General features: G+C 47.6%; 1 protein-coding gene across 1 annotated transcript in view; it reads right to left on the minus strand.

Moving 5' to 3' along the window:
* Positions 1-16,595, minus strand: part of LOC135383556 (uncharacterized) — a 97,064-nt gene that overhangs the window by 72,422 nt on the left and 8,047 nt on the right. Inside the window, exon 2 of the mRNA XM_064612970.1 lies at positions 5,779-5,972. Coding sequence (XP_064469040.1) covers positions 5,779-5,947 — 169 coding nt within the window. The 5' untranslated portion in view covers positions 5,948-5,972. The remainder of the gene's footprint in view (positions 1-5,778; positions 5,973-16,595) is intronic.

The raw sequence follows: 16,595 nt of genomic DNA on the forward strand, positions 1-16,595 counted from the left end.
GTAAAGATGTGTGGGGTTGTGCGATACGCAAAGAAGAAATTATCAATCCGATGCTGCATAGAACGGTTCGCATTATTGGCGTCATCCCGTTGGACTTGCTTGAATAAAGCGTTTTTGAGGGTTTGAACAGCATGTTTCGCAGCCCCATTTGATTGAGTATGATAATGCGGAATACGAACGTGTTAAACACCATCTGCGCGCAAAGAATCGCCGAATACAACTGAACAAAATTGCGGCCTATTATCAGTGACAACAGTGTGTAGGCAACCCGTACGAGGCAAACATAGCATGTAGCACTTCAACTGTTTTATCAGCGGTAGTGCTGCTGATAAGCTTCACGTCTAACCAGCGAGGATGGGAATCAATAACCACTAAGAACATGTTTCCATCTTTCTCAGCAAAATCTACATGAATGCATTTCCATCTCTTAGCACATTCCTGTGAGGGCTAGGTTTAGCTACCTCATTTCGTCAGACTGAGAGCGAGGGCGCGCAAAAAGCGGTCGAGCTCTAGGTTGTGGGCGCTCCAAAACGCACGCTCTTCGGCTTTTTCCCGATGGGATAGCTCCTCAAAATCCGTGTCAATTATCATGAACTTGAGTAAATTCGACACGCGAACACACATTGGGGCAAAAAAGCGCGACCTCTACTCTACCATAAAAACAGACTTAATAAAACTTAAGTTAGATTACATTCAAATCAGGAGGTGGCAAAAACGCACTAATAACAAATGCCGTTGACCGCGTGATTCTGGGTGTAGTTTTTCAATTAGAGTTTAACGACACGTTTTCTGATACACCCTCTAAACCTGGCAACTCTTTCTTTTAACCATTGAATCAACATCGTGTGAAAGTGATTGTGCAGTTGGCTGCGGGAGGCTATTTCTTGGCCCCACAGTTTAGCGCTCGGATATGGGTAGGTCGGCGCGCGCGCTGGAACACGTGACCGTTGCCACACGAACATGAGTGCCAGGAATCTAGCGGTTTTAGCGGCTTGGATCACGCTAGGGGCATCGCGTTCGCTGGTATTCGGGTGTTGGTATCTGCTAACCCACGCGAACTTTGACGTGCGGGCCAATAAGGGTCCCCGCTACCCTCGCGATGCGGATATGAAGACACCGGATATAGTTGGGCAATCCGCTGCCCGATCGCTTCGAGGCCGGGCGGAAAAAAAGTGCTAGCTGACAAATTCCTGGCGCTCGGAAAGTGTCACTCGATCACGCGACGTATGGCAAAATGGCCGGCAACTGGTCGGAACTACATTCTAGAAACTGAACTTCATCGCATGGCACGCTCTGCGCCAGCCATTGCCAGTAATGGTAGGGTTATCGCTTCTGATTCGAGAAGAGAGGGAGGCGGACGCCTTTTTGTGTCAATTATCATATTAACACGAAAAAGGCGGACGCCCCTTCTCTTCGAATTAGAAGCGATAACCCTATCATTCGTGACAATGCAGAGCATGCTATGCGGTGAAGTTCAGTTTGTAGAGTGTAGGGAAAAAGTTGCCACGAAATGACCAACCGAATTCGTCATTAGTTAGAGAGTCATCGGCTGTTACATGCCAGTGGCAACAGTTTTCTTTCACTAATGCGAGGTAAACTGCACGAGTACACAACCCAATCGTAGCTCACAACCGTTGGTGAAGCGAATATTTTTTTTTTTTATCCGCTATTTTATATAGGATTTTTTTTCCGCTCGGGGACCATGCGGGCCGCATGACAACCCCAACCGGGCCGCATGCGGCCTGCGTGCGGCCACTTCGGCACCCCTGTTGTATAGTATCATATCACTTAAACGAGCGCGAGGATCACATATCGTGAACAACTTTACGATAAAGGCAATATACATCCTCCAGGAGAACATGCCTATTTTCTCTTTCTGATGCCTACTTTAGTGCTTTCTGGGGCTTAAATGCCTGCGTAGTTCGAGTATTTTTGTGCCTAAACATCTGGGCCCTACTCGTGCCGCCGCGTCGACGTAGTCGGAATCGTACCACAGGGAGGCGTCCATTTCAGTTTTCAATAGAACACGTCGAATCCCATCCCATTCTCAAGACGTATACTCAGTCGGAGTCGGGGCGGGCTTACGATTCTCTAAACCACTGTTGCCAGGTCACTCAGGCGGAAATTCGGGAGATCTGAACAAGGAAATTCAGTAGATGTAATAGAAATAACTTTATTGCAAGAGAAAAGGGCGATGCAGACGCCATCACGCGTCTGCAGTGCCGAAGCACCCTTCAGCAGCAGAAGCAAGTGCCCTTCGCCTCCTTCCAAAGCGCTTCGCTCTGCAATAAACCGCACAGTGTGGTACCGGATTTTATCTGACGGTGCAGGCCGTACGCCACAACCCGACTTTATCCTTGGTAAATAGTCACCACGAAAAAAAAAAAAAAAAAAAACACGATATTTCTGTTGTCCGCTATACCATTCCAGTCGTTAGTTTTGTGGCCCAACTTCATGGTGTTAGATATGTTCAGTTGCGGGCATTGACTGTGTCGTACTGCAACCACCTATATGATTATCTTAACGTGATTATGTTAACCCTACTCTGCGTACCCCTCTGCAATGGAACTACCAGAGGTGTGGGTTTACCGGGTGTCCTGTGGAATATGCCTGTGTCGTCCATGTTTGTAACCCACCTCGGCTAAAGCTGTCACTGTTTATGGAATATACGCATACTTCTTTAATGTATTTACTGTAAGTTGTTTTACTTGGGCAGCTGGTCGCCACATAACACGTAGACCCCTCACTGTACCAAAAATAATTCTCTTGGGGATTTTTGTAGCACTCAAATAGTGCTCCCAGCGCGAACGACATGATTTTCCCGCTTGCACGCGAACTACAATGTAATAAGACAGTGTCAGCAAACGTAAATTGGAGTTCGCAAAGTAAAACCACGTTTCAGGCAGTAGATCTAAGCGGGTTTTGATCCTTTTTCAGTATTTCAAAAGACCGACCTGAAATCCAGTAGATCTACTGAAATTTCAGCAGACTTTGCAACACTGCTGTAAACTCTTTATTATATTGTGTACGCTATGAAACTAGGTCAGCCTTTCGCGCAGTCCCTCAGCTTTTCCATTTCCCCTCGTGCACCTAGAACGGTCTCGCTGGGTCGCTTTCAAATAAGGTACCACAACAACTGCACGTGAGGTCCACCTTGCCTCGTCTTTTTGACCATAGTGTTGTGTCCCGTCTGAGAATACCCCCTTAGTGCTGCTTTGTGAGTGGACAGACGCTTTGTCACCGTGCAGCCTCCAACCTTTTCTTTCTCTCATGCGCAGAGACGTACTAAACAGTGTATAGTTGAGAAGGCTTGGAGTATCCAAGTTGATCTTTAAAAATTAGCCCTTGGAAGCGTTGACGGTGAGGGTTCTCGCAACAACTGCGGTTTTTAGAGTGTCCTAATATACTGTCGGAAAGAGAGAATAGCTGCTAAATTGATAAGGACGTCTTCAGAAATGTCACACATTCTGTAATGAAACTTTGCGGTCTGTGACGTGGCTTACCCCAACCAAAGCAATTAGAGACGATCACGGAAGGTGTCATGATTTCGAGCGGCATCTCTGAGTCACTTTTGTGGACGTAAAGAGAATTTTGGCATTGCCGCTGCCGTAACGCGAAAAAAAAAAAAAAAAAACACTTGCCGTGATGGTCTGCAACTTCCTGCGTGAAATGTTTGCGAATAACACTGGACAAAGTTTTCGACATGTTTCCAATTCGTTTCTTCATTACAGTACATGTCTATTTGCAATCGACAGTCTATTTATATAGTGCACATGATGGCTTTATGGTTCGAAAAACGATTGCGGTTGCGCCGCACGCAAACTATGTACGATCACAGAGCAAAGACCGCCCTTCGTCTGCTGCAATACTATCGCATTTTGTAGCGCTGGGAAGACATAGAAAGGACAAATACATAGACAGCCTCAAGTGCCTATAAGAAGTGCCTTACGCACTGGAGGCTTTCTATGTATTTGTCGTTTCTATGTCTTCCAGCCTCAGAACATCACTTTCCATCATGTCCCTTGTATTGTTGCGCCTTTAACAGTATTATTGGACAACTGTGGCACACTGTGGCGACTGTGAATGACATAACCTCACCGAGAAAATTTGTATGATGGAAAGTGTCATGCAGACGTTTCCCTATGAATGCAACGGCGGCGGACGTGCTGATACATTCACTACCCGTGCGGGTGCAGATACATCTATTTGAACCAGCACAAGCGGTTGCGGATCTGACATGCCCGGATACCCTGCGATTTCATCTGCGCTCACCCCAAGTGATGGTGTTCTTGGGCGTGAGAGTCGCAACTGCGAGGGATGATATTGGGAACAACAGCACAAGATGTGTAAACATACAACAATGCACAGTGTTAACACTGTGTCAACACATGTGTCAACATATGCAGCGGTTGTTCCCTCATTTTGCCTTTATTTCGAGCATGAGCCACTACATTATTGGATCACAGGCTACAAACAAGTGTCATATTTGGCAAATGCCTGTGTCGCTTCCCTTCCCTTTGCTTCCTTTCGTTTCAAGACGGATCACTTATCAATTGACCTCTACTGCAACGTTGGTACACCACGAAGTATGCAGGTCCACGCCATGCAAGAAAGCTTTCACAGAAAGGGTTGGAGGGGGCGCCGGACGCCAGATCCCAGGAGCTAAGTTGGGGGACAAAGCAAGCCCCAAGGGATTTCTAGAGCTCTGAAGAGAAAGCTCTATTGTAGGTCTAATGTGGGTATTGTTATAACATTTTTAGACGGAGGCCCTGGAAAGTGGGGGTGGGGCGGAGAGAGGAGGGGGCGCTTCACGTTTGTCCTGCCCCAGGCGCATATTGGCCTCTGGCTCTGCTTTGATGTCACAGTTGGAATTCCCTATCAGAGAAATACGAAGAGCTTGAAGTTGAAAAGGCATCACCAAAAATACTTATTAGCTGGCAGGAATAACAGCTTTCCAAAATTACTATCGTATCAATCCCCCCGTTTTCTTTTTCTTTTTTTGAAATCACATTACCCCCAATACTGAACAGGCGCTTACAGACACGAACGGATGCTCTACAGAAACGAGAGATTTCACTGTCGTTTTTCTCCGTATCGTTACTTTAACCTCGTACAGGGTAATTAATATTTTAAGTGCCCTCTCACGCTACGGCTTTCGGCACGCATCTTCAATCGTGCCTGATAGGGGTCTCAATGGTGCCCGCTTACCCTTCAGGACAATACGTCGTCTCGTGCATGCTCCCAAACCCGAAGCGCTGCCCGCTACCCTTTCCCAAGAGGGAGTGGGTATATAAGAAGCTGAAGCATATGTACAGCGCAGATCACATTGCAGAGACGGAAAAGATAATCTTTCGGTCGTCCTCCGTGTCACACACAGAGAATTCGAGGTGACTTGGAAAATAAGCAGCAGTTATTGAAAACGTATTGGAGTTACGTTACTTTGAAAATATTTGCACTATACCAAGCTACTCGCAAAAGTATTTAAGATACCCAACTTAACACTCTACTCATGTTACTGTACAAACCTGCTTCGGGGACGTAATTTGCGAAGCAAAGTAAGATATCCCCGGAAAGTTCCTGTTGTATACTAGGAAGGCAGATTTCCCGGGCGGTGATAGCACCCGCACCCACAGAAAAGGCACCCAAGAGGACTTTTAGCCCTCATGAACTGCTACCGCCGTTACTCTGCTGGTTAGATTGATTAAATATTAAATGCCGCTATTTGCTATACATGTTTTCTCGTGAAATGGTGAATACTTAAGAGAACATGCAACTCACCAGCGGCAGTGCGTCTCAATGCATTGCGCGCTTTAACCGGCAGGTTTTGGCTCACAAGTTTCCTGGAAATGCAGCTGTACATGAAGTGAAAATAGAGTTGCTTCTCATCGGGTAAGGCATCTGCATGTACCAGAAGAAGGACGCACAACACCACGAGTTGCGACAACATTGCTGCCCGGACACTGTGAGAAGACCTGATGCGACAAAAAAAAAACAAAAAGCAATCATAAAATTAAAAGCGCTAAACCCATACGTAGGGACGAAGACACACGCAAATAGCGCAACAACTTTTACTCGCACGGGACAATGCTTAAGAGCTTTGATGAATTCCCTCTCTTTGTCTGACAGGCCAATAGCTGCATTGCTTACACATCCCTCCCCCCTTTCTGGAATCAAAAATGCTTCCCAGATTTCCCTCTCCCTACCTACTCGGAATGTCCCCTTTATCTTGGAATTACGCAACAAGCTATCACAACAACAGCGTGACACATGTTCAGATAATGCTGCCCACACAGAACACCGATGTTCACGTAATCTCGTGTTCACACAACTACCAGTCTGTCCCGGATGCCCTCCTTCGTAGCTCAGTCGGTACCGTGTTGGTTTGTTGACCTCAAGATCGCGGGTTCACACCCGGCCGAGGACGGTAGCAATGTGGAAGAGGTAAACGTTGCTTCCAGCACCATGAGTCGGAGATTTCCGTCAAAGGAAGCCCAGCCGGTTGGAAATATGTTGCCACACTATAGTCAGTGACAATTTAAGTCCAGCAATTGGGACCGCCAACCCATCCGTGGAAGGCTCTTGCCATTGACTACCAGCCTTTGCACGACGTCCCCGCTTCGCGATGTGGTGCGACGCAGTTTGGGACTTGCGAAACTCAGCAGATGATAAAAAATTAATACTGACTCAAAAAGTATTTATCGTCTCCTGATCCACTTATAGAAAGCTCGCAATATTCTATTATAAAGTTTGGGGAACGGCAAGCAGTGTGCCGGCCACTCTCAGTTCCAGCATGGCCTCTCCCGTCACTGAAACTACCAATTTGGGTTTTTCGCCGGAATGCTGCAAAAAGCACTCACTCAACTGGAAAACTGCGGACTCACGGCGAAAAACAAATGGCACTGAATGTGTACGCCCATATGCGCGAGCAGTTCCCGAGGAAGCCACTGGCCGAGATCTACGAAATGGCAGCAAACGTCATAGGCATCGGAAAGCGGTCACTGATGAATGTGAAGCAGGAGTTCCTGAGGAGCGACTGCAAAGTGTGCCCTCCGGAACGAAAGCGGTCTCGCAGTGAAGGCACTCGCCGTCGACTGGTGAAGTACGACGCCTTCGTTCTTACTGCAGTGACCTGCGTTGACAACTTTTTCCGCCGCAACGAAGCGGTGACAAAGATCACGGACGAGCTGCACGAGGCTGATGGCGAAGTGCTGCGCCGACAGAGAAAAGCCGTGCGTGTTTCGAAGCTTGCTTTGGACGAAACGAGGTTTGCATTCGGGCGCTTGCTGAAGACTTCTTGGGTTTTGCTTGGAGAGCTGACTTACATTGATAAGTGGGAGGAAGATATCTTGGTGGCACACCCCTCCGGCCTGAGGTAACGGAGATTGGCCAGCGCTTGCGCGACTACACAATGCCGCCCGGCGGGAGGCCTGACCCGCATTGGTCCGCAACACGTGATATTTTATCATTTCCCTTAGAACACTTTCTAGATAATGGACTGGTATCCATCCCTGTTGTGCTACGACCCTTTAGTGGCTCTTCTATTTGCGCGAAGAACCCTAAATTCCTTACACAATGCCTTGAAGGTATTACAGATGCCCATAGGGACATCTCTGAAGTGCGCCAGTATGGAGTCGACGGGCTTGTCTGTCTATCCTCAAATGTTGCTGTTGCCCGTTCGTTACTCGCGATACCGTCGTTCGGTGGACGCCCAGCGAGAGCTTTTATCCCCCTTCATTTGACTTGTGTCAAAGGTATTGTGAAGGGAGTGGCTGTGGCAATTTCTTCACTAGAAGTCCTCGATCTTTTTTCGCATATCGGCGCTGTAGAAGTGTACCGGTGCAGCAGGTCAGTAAACGGGGACCGTGTTCCTACAGAGTCGGTAATCGTCACCTTTTCTGGTCATAACCGACCTTCTGAAATCAAGTCATGGAAGGTAATTTTTCGCGCGGATCACTTTATGCGTAGGCCACTTCAGTGTAGATGCTGCCTTCGCTTCGGGCATGTTACGAAACACTGCAAGTCTGGGGTGTGTTGCCGTCGGTGAGCTGACTCCCATGACGAGTCCAATTGTCCTCCAGGCTCGCTCTTGAAGTGCTGTTTGTGCGGTGGTGCGCACTTTTCTGATTACCAAAGCTGCCCCGGCCACAGCCACGAGGCTTCCGTGTTGGAGATCATGGATTCTCGCCACTGCTGTCGCAGCGACGCTGCTGCTCTCTTGAAGGGTCGTGGCAGCTCCACGCTACCATGGCTCAGACTGCAGGACCTACTTCCGGCAGGCTTGAAAAGATGATTAACTCCGCCGTGGATAATGCTGTTGCAAAACTGAGAGATGAAATTTCCTCCATCAACAGTCTCCTGGCCTCCTTGTCTGCTGCTTTGCAGGATGTAGTCTCAACTGTGGTCTCGTCCCGCGACGCGTGCTGTTCCCACTGTTATCCCGTTGGCCACAAAGGGCGAGCAGGTTCTACCGCCTTCAACGGTGCCCCCATCCCCTCCCCATCGTCTACCCTCCCCGGTAACCTGTACCACCTATCTCTATTTGTCCTTCCCCTGACGTAGACACTGAAATGACTCCAACTTCCTCTCTCTCTAAGCGCGGTGCCTCTCCCTCTAAGACTAGGTCTGAAAGTCCCCAAGGAAAGCTGAACAGAAACGGTGCCCGGCCTAATGTGCACAACGATGTCCTTGCAGATGCTGTAGCAAGCTCCGTCCTCTGTGATGGATAGTGTTAAAATTATTCAGTGGAATTGTTACTCCGTTTTTGCATCCCTTCTTGATCTTACCGCCTTGGTTTCTTCCTATTCTCCCGACGTGATTCTTCTCCAGGAAACGTGTTTAACACCCCGACCGTTCTTTCTCGATTCGCGAATTTCATTCTTACCGCTTAGACAGGCCAGCTGGTAAGAGTGGTGGTCTGTTGACTGTTGTTTCTACTGCTTTGGTACATTCGTCTTCTGTTTTCTTCACACATACCTCGCCGGACTGCGAAGTTCTTTGGGTCCATTTGTCCTTGCCGAATGACGCACTTTCTATTATTAACGCTTACTACCCTCGGGGGTTCTTATCAGATCACTCGATGGACTCTGCCGTCACTCAGGCATCTGGGAGGGTTATTGTCGGTGGTGACTTCAACTCGCACCATGTTATGTGGGGCTCTAAGACTGATGCGCGTGGTCGGGACTTGTGGAATTGGGTTTGTAATTTGTGCGTGGCTAGTGATGGCTCTTCTACCCTCCTCCGTGGTCTGGCGAGACCTGCTATTGATCTTTCTTTGTGTTCTTCTCAATCCAAGATGTCTTCATGGAAGACCATTGGTTCATCTACCAACAGCGACCACCTACCAATACTCTTTGTGGTTCTTTGCTCTGCCTCGCGTAACTCCTCCTTTCGAATCCTCAATAAACGCCGACTGCAGGGTCAGAAGCTGGAAGCTCTCTTGACTCAATGTGATAACCTTTCTTCGGTAGACTGGGCATCTCACACACTGTCCTCCGTCGCCCAGTCCCTGCAGCAGTCCTCCTTCTGCATTACGAAACGGACTACATCCCCTTGTGCGCCTTGGTGGAACGACGACTGTGTAAGAGCGTATAGGCGCCGCAAGGCTGCATGGAAACAAGTGCTTGCCAACACCTGCTATGTGAACTGGAAGAACTACCAGTTTGGTAAAGCTCTCTTCAAGCGATCTGTTGCTACAGCAAGCGCAACTTTTACTCTGGACGCAACACCTTCCTTTCTGCACCGAATCGTAGGAAAGCGCTTCACAGGCATATTGCCTTGCTTCGCTCATCTTCATCTGCCATCTCCTCAGACCTCACTATCCTCTCTGACACGGATTCTAAGGCGCGCCTTGGAGAAATTGCCAAGGGTCTCTCTTTGCGTTTTTTCAACGCTGTTCCCCTCGGATCAGCCCTTCCTTCTCCTTCATGTGTTGGCTATCACGATATCTCTGCCGATGAGTTGGAGCTTGTGGTGCAGGCCTTGCCCGGAACAGCCCCTGGACCCGATGGAATTTCTGCTGCCACAGTGAAATCTCTGTGGGCCAAACATCGGCCGGCTTTACTGAATCTTGTGAATGCGTCTCTTAAATATGCATGGATTCCCCCTTCCTGGAAGATGGCGCGTATTGTCATCGTTAAGAAAGTCCCTTCCAATGGCCTTACGTTGGAAAATATTAGGCCTATCGCTTTAACATCTGTGCTCTGCAAGACTGTTGAGCGTATTATTAATCGGCGACTTCTTTCCCGTGTGGAATCCCGTGGTATTCTCGGTGCCCACCAGATAGGCTTTCGCCCTCATTTCTCGATATGGCTCGCCCATACAAACACTGAGAGCCAGATTCGCCTTGCACGGGAGATAAGACACCTTTCGGCACTTGTTACCCTGGACATTGCCCAAGGTTACGACAGTGTCATTCATGCTGTGCTCCTGCAGAGGCTTCTAGACACCGCCACTCCTCCGTATCTGCTCACTTGGATTGCGAACTTTCTCTCGGGTCGTACCTTTTTTTCTGTTCAGACGCCGATTTGTCTCCTCAGCGTACCCCTAGAGTAAAGGCGTCCCCCTAGGGCTCGGTTCTGTCCCCCATTCTGTTTAACATTCGCATGAGCTTTCTCCCTTCTGACCTTGAAGTCCTCACCATAACGTGTGCCGACGACATTGCGTTCTTCGCTTCGGCACCATCGCTGCCAGAGTTGTATGCGAAGCTGCAAGCCTATGTGAACACATTGTCCACGTGGTTAGATTCTGTCCATCTGTGGCTCAATGTAGCTAAGTCGGCTATCCTCGTCTTCCCGCTGGCTGCGGCCGTCTCTGTCGATCTAAGGGTGGGGCTCCAGTCTGTCCGTCAGGTGCGCCAGCTAAAATACCTGGGTGTGTGGTACGATGACGCTTTGTGCTGGTCCCATCACATCGACTACTTGAGCGTCAAGGCGTCAAAAGCTCTCAGCATACTTCATCGATGCTGTAGCCCTCGCATTGGTATGCGCAGGATTGATCTGCTATATATTTATAAACTGTACATCCGGCCTATATTAGAGTTCGGCTGTGTTCTGTTTTCTTCTCTTTCTGACTGGCGCTTGAGTAAGCTGTACCTCTTTGAGAGGCGGGCCCTACGGCTCTGCTTAGGTCTCCCAAATATACGGCAAAGGACGCACTTCTCTCTGAAGTCCGTCTGCCTTCACTGAAAGAACGCTTTCGGTTTCTTACTATCTGTTGCTACCTCTCGCAAAGGCAACACCTGGTTGCGTTGGGGAATAATGAGTCGATGAGAGACTGTCGGCTTTGGCTCACACGTCCTTGGCGCCGTAGGAACACACCGCACCTGCTTCTCGCAGAACAACTCCTCGCGTCATTGAGGATATCTTTGGCGGACGTGTGCGTACTTGCTCCTCGCCGGGATGCCCCCTTGGTTCAGGTCGTTGAGGGATTTCATGCGGATGTCAAGCGTCTTCCACCGATCACGCTACAGAGGACATTGACGGACCACCTAAATCGCTACGCGCAGTACTTGATCGTTGCAACGGACGCGTCGGTTTCTGAGGAGCACGCTGGAGCTGGCTTGTTTTTCGGACAACTTGGTTTCCAGTTTCCGGTTCGGCTTCCTGACTTTGCCCCACCCTTTGACAGCGAGTTCTTAGCTATGGCCCTTGCCCTTAGGAGGGTTCCTCTTGCCTTCGAAAGGGTTCTCTTCCTGTCGGACTCCCTATCCGTCATTTCAGCTTTGGCGTCGCCCTCGGGTTTCCTGCCGTCCTCAGAGCCATTGTTGTCAATTGTGAAACATCTCGCACCGCATCACATTCGCGACGCATTCATCACGTGGATTCCTGGCCACCGTGAACTCACCCTTCACGAAACCGCTGACACCCGCGCTAAAATGTCCCCTTCAGGGGAGATATTTCCTCTCCTCAGAGTACTTCGGCGTACTTCTGTTGCCAGGTATAGACGCCTCACAAGTCTGTCTTCGAGCTGCCCCCCCACGACCGCCCTATGAACATCTTTTCTTTTCGTGGAACCCTATCCTCTGCAGTTCCAGGCAGACAGAGGTCTGGGTGACGAGAGCTCGATGCCTGGCGCTACCGCTAAATTTGTACCTTCACCATGCTGGACGGTCTTTGTCCCCTGTTTGCTCCCATTGTGGCCAGGATGAAACAACTGAACACTTTTTGTTAATCTGTTCTTATTTTGGCCAACTACGCTGGAGGTATATCTGGAGCCCTTTGCGCTTGTAAGGAGCCCCACTCTCATTGGCGTCGGCGCTGTCTCTCGGACCATCCCACATTGCGCTCTGTCATAGGTCTGTGGTAGCGGGTCTTGTATTGTACATCGTGAGCTCCAACCGCTTCTACGCACTTTCTTCCTACTCTCATAAACTTTCACGGACAGACACATTCCTACATTCATACTTTTGCCCATGCATAGCCGTCATACGCATATTCCTACATACATGTATACCAACTTGTTCATGCATTAGCTGTCATAAGTCATATATATGTCATAAGTACGTGCGTCTGACCTGGCCTTACTCCCCACCACTCCCACAAAGGTGGTGGTGGTGGTGGTGGTGGTGGTGATGTTGAAAGGGCTTGCCGTTGTCGGCCTCACGTATGTGGGCAACGTCACGACTAACGCCCTGGGGAAATGTGCGTCCTGGGCCGACTTCAAGGGGAACTGTGCCGACATATGTCTGAAAGCGTCTGAGGAAAACCCAGGAAAAACCCCAGACAGCACAGCCGGCACCGGGATTCGAACCCGGGTACCTCCCGGGTTCCGCACTCCCACAAAGACATAGTTTGTCCCTTTTGTCCTGGCCAATCTCCCTTAGTGGCTTACGGTAGAAGAAAAAGAAAAATGCCCAAGAACGCGAATCATATTCACGTTCAATGGCCATTAGCCCTTGTGGCTAATGGCCATTCTCCGTGGGACGAAGAAGAAGAAGAAGAAGGTAGCGCAGGGAAGAACGACACAATCAGGGAGTTTTACTCAATCGTTTTTACCCGAACGAAACGACCGACACCACCTATACGAAACCAAACGAATGAGTGAGGCGAAACGACATTTATTGGGTCGTATGAATCGTTCCTTTCGAAATGGTGCGGTGGCGCTTTGAACTAGATTTCAGCGCCGGGTTTGAGTGGAGCACTGCATAGCATCTAACCGTTTACGTGGAAAATTCGCAATTACGAGACGAATATGCCGTATCGCAGCGTTCTTCGCGACCCGCTGTTGGCCGAATATTTAGGCTGGGACGAGATTGAAGATGTCATTTTGCGATCCCGATTTCGCGAACGGCGGGCGAAACAGACTTCTACATATGGCCGACTGGAGCTGACGGCAATGGATGCAGACGACATTCAGAAAGCAGTTTCGTTTCGAGAAAGAGGACATCATGCGACTAGAAGCAGCTCTACATGTGCAGGACGTGAATGCACAAGGAAGCACTGTAAAAGGGGACGAGGCTCTTTGCATAGACTTAAGACGGCGTGCCTACCCGAACAGACTTTGCGACCTAGAGAGAATGTCCGCCACTATTCGACGCTTTCTATTGTCTCAAACGATGTTATTGAACACATCGCCGAAACGTTCGGGCATCTGTTGAACAACCCGCTGTCGCACTCGTGGCTGCAGCTGGAGAACTTTGCACTGGTAAGCATCTCAAATGAGAGCGCATGAACCAGCGCCTATCTGCTGTAAACATGTTTATGAATTTTAAAACGACATTTCCAGGCGCTCTACGAGAAGGGTGCTCCTGTAAAGAATTACTGGGGCTTTATTGACGGTACGGCGAGGCCCATATGTCGTCCATCTTCGAGTCAACGAATTTACTTTTCGGGACACAACCGCGTCCATGCCATTAAGTATCAGAGCGTTATGTGCCCAAACGGCATCATGCACAGTTCGACGGTCGCTATCCCGGAAGCAGACACGATGCAGGTATGTTTAGAGAGAGAGAGATAACTCTCCTCCAAGATGAATATTCTCCTTGTGTGCTTGTGCAGCAATGATTTGTACGTAGTTGTGCTCTAGCTGTCACCAGCTATCACTGGCATAGCCAAAGGTGAGGGGTTTCTGGGGGTTTATCTCCCTCCCCCCTGCAAAATGGTACCTAAGGTAGTGCACTTAGGAGAGGGAAACAAGAGGTAAATCATCCTCTCCCATGTAAAGTTTCTGTAGAACCCCTCCCAAAATATTTTTTTCTGGCTACGCCACTGCCACTGTAGCCCAACTCAGTTTTGTACGTTTTGTTAAGACATTTATGTTTATTTAAATTTCAGGAATCTTCCGTGACAGTGGTCTGTATGGGAGGCTGGAACAACTTATGAATGGACGCACATTTGTTCTGTATGGCGACCCTGCCTACCCGCTGCTACCATTCCTTTTTCGACCATATTCTGGTGCTGCACTGTCTCTTTAACAGGAGGCATTTAACAAACAGATGAGCACTGTTAGGCAGTGTGTGGAATGCGGTTTCGGAAAAATCATTTCGTAATTCGCATTCCTAGAATTCAAGAAAAAACCAAAAGCTGCTCTTACAAGTGTACTACTATGTACTACTACTACTATGTACAAGGCTGGGGTAGCATTAGCAAACTGTCACTCATGCTTGTACGGGAGTCAGACATCTGATTACTTTAACTTTCCACCACCGTCCCTAGAGGAATATCTCAGGTAGGAATTACTCGTTGATCGGTACATGTCTATACATTTTTTTTTCTGGATAACTCCACGCGCAAATTTCAGCAGCTGGAGTTAATTCATTATAAAGCAATAATTACTTGCTTTTTAACATCTTCCCAATAATGGGGTAGAGTATCGCCCCTGGTGATGAAACTCCCCATTCATCATCTCCAAATAAAGTTGTTGTTGTTGTAACATCTTACCGCATAATAAGAGTGCATCAATTCCTTACGTGTGCAGTATTATCAGTCTGGATCATAGGCTTGTATTAAAACGAGGTAGAGAGCAGTCTACCAGAAAAGTTCACAGTTTAATCTGCTGTCAAAGAAGGTGTTTATTCAAGTAGATATCACAGTAGGAACATGCCACTGTGTGGTTGTTGCATCTTTTCTGAGGTAGTGTGACATATCACAATACACAGTATATATGTCTTAAAGCATGAACATCCAGCTATGTGGTGATCAAATCTTTTTTCTAAGCCTAAGGTATCACAAATATAGAATATTGTTTCCTGTTGTGAACATGAGTATACGTGTGTAAAATCAGAACAATTGCAAGGTCGGGAGCTTGCAGAAAAATCAAACAAACAAATCAGATTTAATAACAACATTTATGCGGGGGCGGTGAGCATTTTATCAGCAGTGCTGCCTTCAATAGGACATGTCCTGGCGACGGTAGCACTGCTGTCAAAACGTTGACTCCTTTGCCATAGTTGGTGTTAATTGATGATGTCTCTCCTGTTTTTCCTGTAGACATTAACTCCATTCTATTCCGAGCCTCAGCAAGCCTTCAACTGAACCCCTGAATGCAATCAGGGGACAAGTCGAAAAATCATAAACCGAGAAAAGGGACCTGCTCTGATGGTACGTCCCATTGACACACATGCATTTCCCATTTCTTACCCTCCTGTGGCGGGCCAGTAAATTGCAATACAGTCCTTTTTTTTGCAGATACATACTGGTCTGTAGATGTCATTGCAGCAAAAATAGTAAAAAGGGGATAAGTCGACTTATCCTCTTACTGCATACAGAGGTTCAATTATAGTGCCCTGTCTATATGACCTTCTGCTTCAAAGCAACACTGAAGTCAAGTAAAGTTAAATACTAAATGAGGCAGAAATAGAAAATGCTTCCTTATCAAAGATATACCAGAGCTATATAAAAAGCGTAATATAGAGAGAAAAGGACTAGACAACCACAACGCACTCGTTAGGTGCACCCTTCATATTGTACACAGTATTGCATATTTTCAGTGTGGACTGACCTATTCAATGCATTCATTCATCAAAAAGATTTTCAGTAATGCATTTAAAGCTCTCGAGCAAAAAGGAAGAGTAAACATTCTATACATCACAGACAAGTTAAATTATATACAGTAGAGCCTAACTACAGTGAGTTAGTCGGGACACAAAATATTTACTACGTGAATATCTTGAAGTTATGTGTAAGTCTCTAGAAACTGTAACTAAGTTACAGTTACTGGTAGCCTGCAAAATTAGAACTTGTGTTAGAGACACAGTTACTCTTTTCAAGATGTAACTATACTACAGTTGCTGCTATCGTTACCACACCAAGGGAACTCAGTTACTCTGCGGTTACATCTAAAGGATGTCGAATAAACATAACTATCTAAAATTCTTTAAGTATCTGTACAGTACAAGCAGAGTTATGCACAGGTGATTTCGTACCAGTCAGTCTGAGGCCATCGTTGCTGCATACGTTATATAAAAATTCGTTAAATTTCTGAGAGAGACAAAGGTTCTACTGTATACACTTGTGTAGAGTACTGTAATCAGAAGGCATTATTAAACTTTGCAATGGTGCGTTATATTTACAAAATGCATTTTCACATCCCTGTAATATGAATGAAAGAATGATTTGTTCTTAGGCACTTGAGGCTTTCTGTGTTTGTCCTTCTCTGTG

This window comes from Ornithodoros turicata, chromosome 2, assembly GCF_037126465.1.
Source record: "Ornithodoros turicata isolate Travis chromosome 2, ASM3712646v1, whole genome shotgun sequence".
Taxonomy (NCBI): domain Eukaryota; kingdom Metazoa; phylum Arthropoda; class Arachnida; order Ixodida; family Argasidae; genus Ornithodoros; species Ornithodoros turicata.